At 40.3% G+C, this 3584-nt stretch overlaps 1 protein-coding gene across 2 annotated transcripts; it reads left to right on the forward strand.

The window, feature by feature from the left end:
* Window positions 1-317: 317 nt before the first annotated feature.
* On the forward strand, window positions 318-3003 carry LOC127791827 (heavy metal-associated isoprenylated plant protein 3-like). Of its 2 annotated transcripts, XM_052321953.1 has the most exons (7): window positions 318-482; window positions 625-940; window positions 1082-1308; window positions 1421-1508; window positions 1592-1848; window positions 1954-2047; window positions 2128-2991. In XM_052321953.1, the coding sequence occupies exons 1-7, from the start codon at window positions 474-476 to the stop codon at window positions 2403-2405; spliced, it is 1269 nt and encodes a 422-aa protein (XP_052177913.1). In that variant the 5' UTR covers window positions 318-473; the 3' UTR covers window positions 2406-2991. The 2 variants fall into 2 exon arrangements, with proteins under 2 accessions (XP_052177913.1, XP_052177920.1); XM_052321960.1 differs by lacking the exon at window positions 318-482 and having other exon boundaries at window positions 767-940; window positions 1039-1308; window positions 2128-3003.
* The last annotated feature ends 581 nt before the right edge of the window (window positions 3004-3584 follow it).

Raw genomic sequence — 3584 nt, forward strand, 5'->3', positions numbered from 1 at the left:
CTTCGTGATACTATATATATATATATATATATAAATATGTTGGGGGTACCTATATATACTATATATAATTAAGGGAATAATATTTACTTTACTTGTTCGTATCGTGGTACAGTAAACTAGATCATGTAGTACAATCTAAGTGGTCTTGTCTTTGTGTACCCTGATATACCATCATTGGGGTGGGGATCCTTAATATTGTTTTGGGATATTTATTTTTACAACTTTCAGATATACATTAAATTATTATTATTATTATTATTATTATTATTCCACGAAACTTGTGAACAAAGGCAACTGACAATTAGCTTTAACCTGACGAAGCTTCCCGGATATATACCGCGTTCTCGCCGTGGTCTTTGAATTGAATAAATATTTGACGAGACTACGTTAAGCGGCATTCCATCAATTTGCGATACGAGTAGGATTTCATCTGATCGATCGAAAGGAGAGGAGAGTACTGGTTGTTGATCACCATGGGTCATGTAAGTCTCAACTCAAGCCGCGTTTCGATCGCTTAACCAATCAAACTCGCAATCTCTCTCTCTCTCTCTGTGAATTGGAATTAATGTTTTGTATTGATGTTCGATTGATTGTTTGTTGCTGTGTTTGATTGATTGATTACAGAAGAGCAGCGAGGCCGGAAGCGACAGCGAGGACAGCGAACGGCGGATGCAAGTGAAAAATTGGAGGAAGAAGAAGAGTAGCAGCAAAATTAGTCCAAAAGGCGAGCTTCGAAAGAAGAACAACGACAGAATTAGCTCCGGCGGAGGCGGATTGGAGAAGGACGGTTGCCAAAACAAGAACTATAACAAAACCATACCCGAAGAAGGTGAATTGGAAAAGGACGATGGTGAACAAAACACTGTTGTGGTATTGAAGCTCGGGCTGAATTCGCAGAGATATGCTACTGATATTAAGGAGTGGATTCAAAGCTTTGGAGGTTAATTGCGTTACAAATTCATTCTCTGTTCATTTGAATGATCTGCATTACAAATTCATTCTCTGTTCATTTGAATGATCTGCGTTGAATTCTTGTAGTACAATGTCCTATTTGATTTCGAGACTGTTGTGGATTGTGAAGGCATTGAGTCCGTCGACGGTGACTCGAACGAACTGACAGTCACCGGGGAAGTGGACGAAGAGACGCTGCGAGAGCTGGTTGGGCAGATGGTTTCGAAGAAGGCGCAATCCAATACCCCCCCGCCGTCCAAAATCAGAAACAACAGTTACGTGGAAGGAGTCCGAAACGCAGAGAAGGCGACCGTTGAAAAGCTTCCGAAGAATCCGAATCAGACCAATTTGAATGAGGTGACTCACTGAGTCACTCGACTCACTCCTATGCTCTCTCCCTCGTTTTAACTCTGTTCAATCTAAATTAAGTTAATTGGTTATTGTTTTCTTCTTGTTCTCATATTCTCAGTCTCCGGTGCGTACGGCGGTGATGATGGTGGATCTGCATTGTCAAGGCTGCATCGACAAGATCTGCAAGGTCATCAAGAAGACCAGAGGTTAGATTATCTTCTCGCCCTCTCTGATGATCATTTCCATATAATCCCATGGTTCATAGCTAATAGAGTCACTTCTCTTGCAGGATACCACGGTATGTCCATTGACAGGCAGAAGAATGCGGTGACAGTGAAAGGGACGATGGACATGACGGCTCTGGCTAAAAGACTGTCCAAGAAGCTCAATAAAAGACCCGTGTCGATTGCCCCGCCGGACGACCACGGCGGGTTGCAGGCCGATGCCGATTCTCCCTCGCCGGCAAAAGACATGATCGGGGCAGCGTCGAAGCCGGGGAAAGGAGTTGAACCACAGAAAGACTTGGATGGAAACAAGTCAAACAAAGTAATCACTGCTCTGCTCACCTCAATTGACCTGGAATCTTTTTTTTTTTTTTTGCTTATAATTAATTTGTCTTCATTGATTTTTTCGAATTTGTAATTTTCTCAGCCACCAGTGACGACTACGGTGCTGAAGGTAGATGTGCCCTGCTACTGCGATGGACATTCCGACGGCATTCGCGGCGTCGTCGCCAACACTAAAGGTGAGAATACCGTTACCCTACGCCCTCCACCCACCCTTTTAATTGAATTATTAACAGAGGCTCAACGACTTTACTTGCAGGATTTCATTCTTGTGAGGTGTCCATTGATGATATGGGGAAGATCGTGGTCAGGGTGACGGGAAGCGTCGACGTCAATGATCTGAAGGAGAAATTGGAGAAGAAGCTCAAGAAGCCGGTGGAAATAACCCAGCCCCCACCAATATTCAACGATATAGACGACGGTGGTGATATGGGCAAGAGCGTCGGCGATGGTGGTGAAACCTACACCCAGGACGCGCCAACTTGGCATCTGGACCCTCATATGTATGGTTACTACCGGGCTTACCATTTCCCGTAAGAGGTGGTGTTGTGGAGAACAGCATGGAAAGTGGAGTCCTCGCCGGAGAAGCCGAGTCTTTCCGATTGGGTGACTACTCTGGCTCAGTTGGGTTGATTTTTTTTTTTTATACATTTATTTGCTTAGGGTGAGGGCCTTTATTTATTTTTATTGATGACCCACTGTTTTTCTTCTTGGCGAGGGCCATTTTTACGTCACATTATTATTTATTTTTGGTAGTTTGAGCCACACACACACACACACACATATATATATATAGGTTGTTTTCTTTTTTTTTAAGCAACTAGATCTTCAGCCGAGATGAAAAATTTCTTATTGAATCGGTTTATGGATTTTGAGCTTTTAAACGGAATGAATGGAGTGGAGGGGTTTGTTTGAAGAAACCAAAATTATAGGGACTTAATACTACCGAAAGTAAAAATCATATCGAAATGTTTGTAAAATTTGTATGTATAAGAAAGAGGGGCTCCTATTCCTTCCTTTGTAAAGGTGCAGCTTACACGAGTATTCATGCAAGTTGTCTCTATTTGGAAAAAAAATTTAGAGCGAGGAGAGACCAGCAGTTTACAGAATGAAGATTAAAAAAATTAAAATATCCTCTATCTTTATCTTTTCCTACTTGTCACTATGCCTCAAAGTGATTTTTTTTTTTTTACTGATTGTGCAATCAATCAATCGCTTGTGATTCCTGTAATTACGATGGGGTCCATCACACTTAGTGGAAAAGATTTGTACATTTCTTTGTAGAAAAGAATGAGGGGAAAGAAGATTCCAGAAAGTTGGGTCAATACTGAATAGTCTGTCTCAGCTGTGACAAAAATTTAATCCGACAGATGATTTATAGATGTCCTGAAAGGAAGTTTCAAAAAGAGATCCCAAAAGCACATTTCCATTCTGGCTTTTTTTTTTTGTTTTTGTTTTTCTTTTATCTTAAAAAGAATTAATTAAAGAAGAAAAATGACAATAATTGTTATTTAATTTATTTATTGCTGGTCCGGAAGAAATATTAGACTTTATGGATGCTTATAATAATAATAATAATAATAATTATTATTATTATTATTTTCAAACCTAACACAAGTCGACCATGTAGGAGTAGGACTAGGGGACTTTAAGACTCCGAATGATTTATTAAATTGCAAAAGATCAGTTAAGAGAAGACGTAATTAAAAAAATCAG

Source organism: Diospyros lotus, chromosome 1 (assembly GCF_014633365.1).
Source record: "Diospyros lotus cultivar Yz01 chromosome 1, ASM1463336v1, whole genome shotgun sequence".
Classification (NCBI taxonomy): Eukaryota; Viridiplantae; Streptophyta; class Magnoliopsida; order Ericales; family Ebenaceae; genus Diospyros; species Diospyros lotus.

Bases quoted from the DNA above. Each gene is read 5' to 3' on its own strand.
- LOC127791827 (XM_052321953.1), top strand. The intron at 941-1,081 runs GTTAATTGCGTT...TGGATTGTGAAG, and splicing joins GTGGATTCAAAGCTTTGGAG to GCATTGAGTCCGTCGACGGT. The intron at 1,309-1,420 runs GTGACTCACTGA...TCATATTCTCAG, and splicing joins ATCAGACCAATTTGAATGAG to TCTCCGGTGCGTACGGCGGT.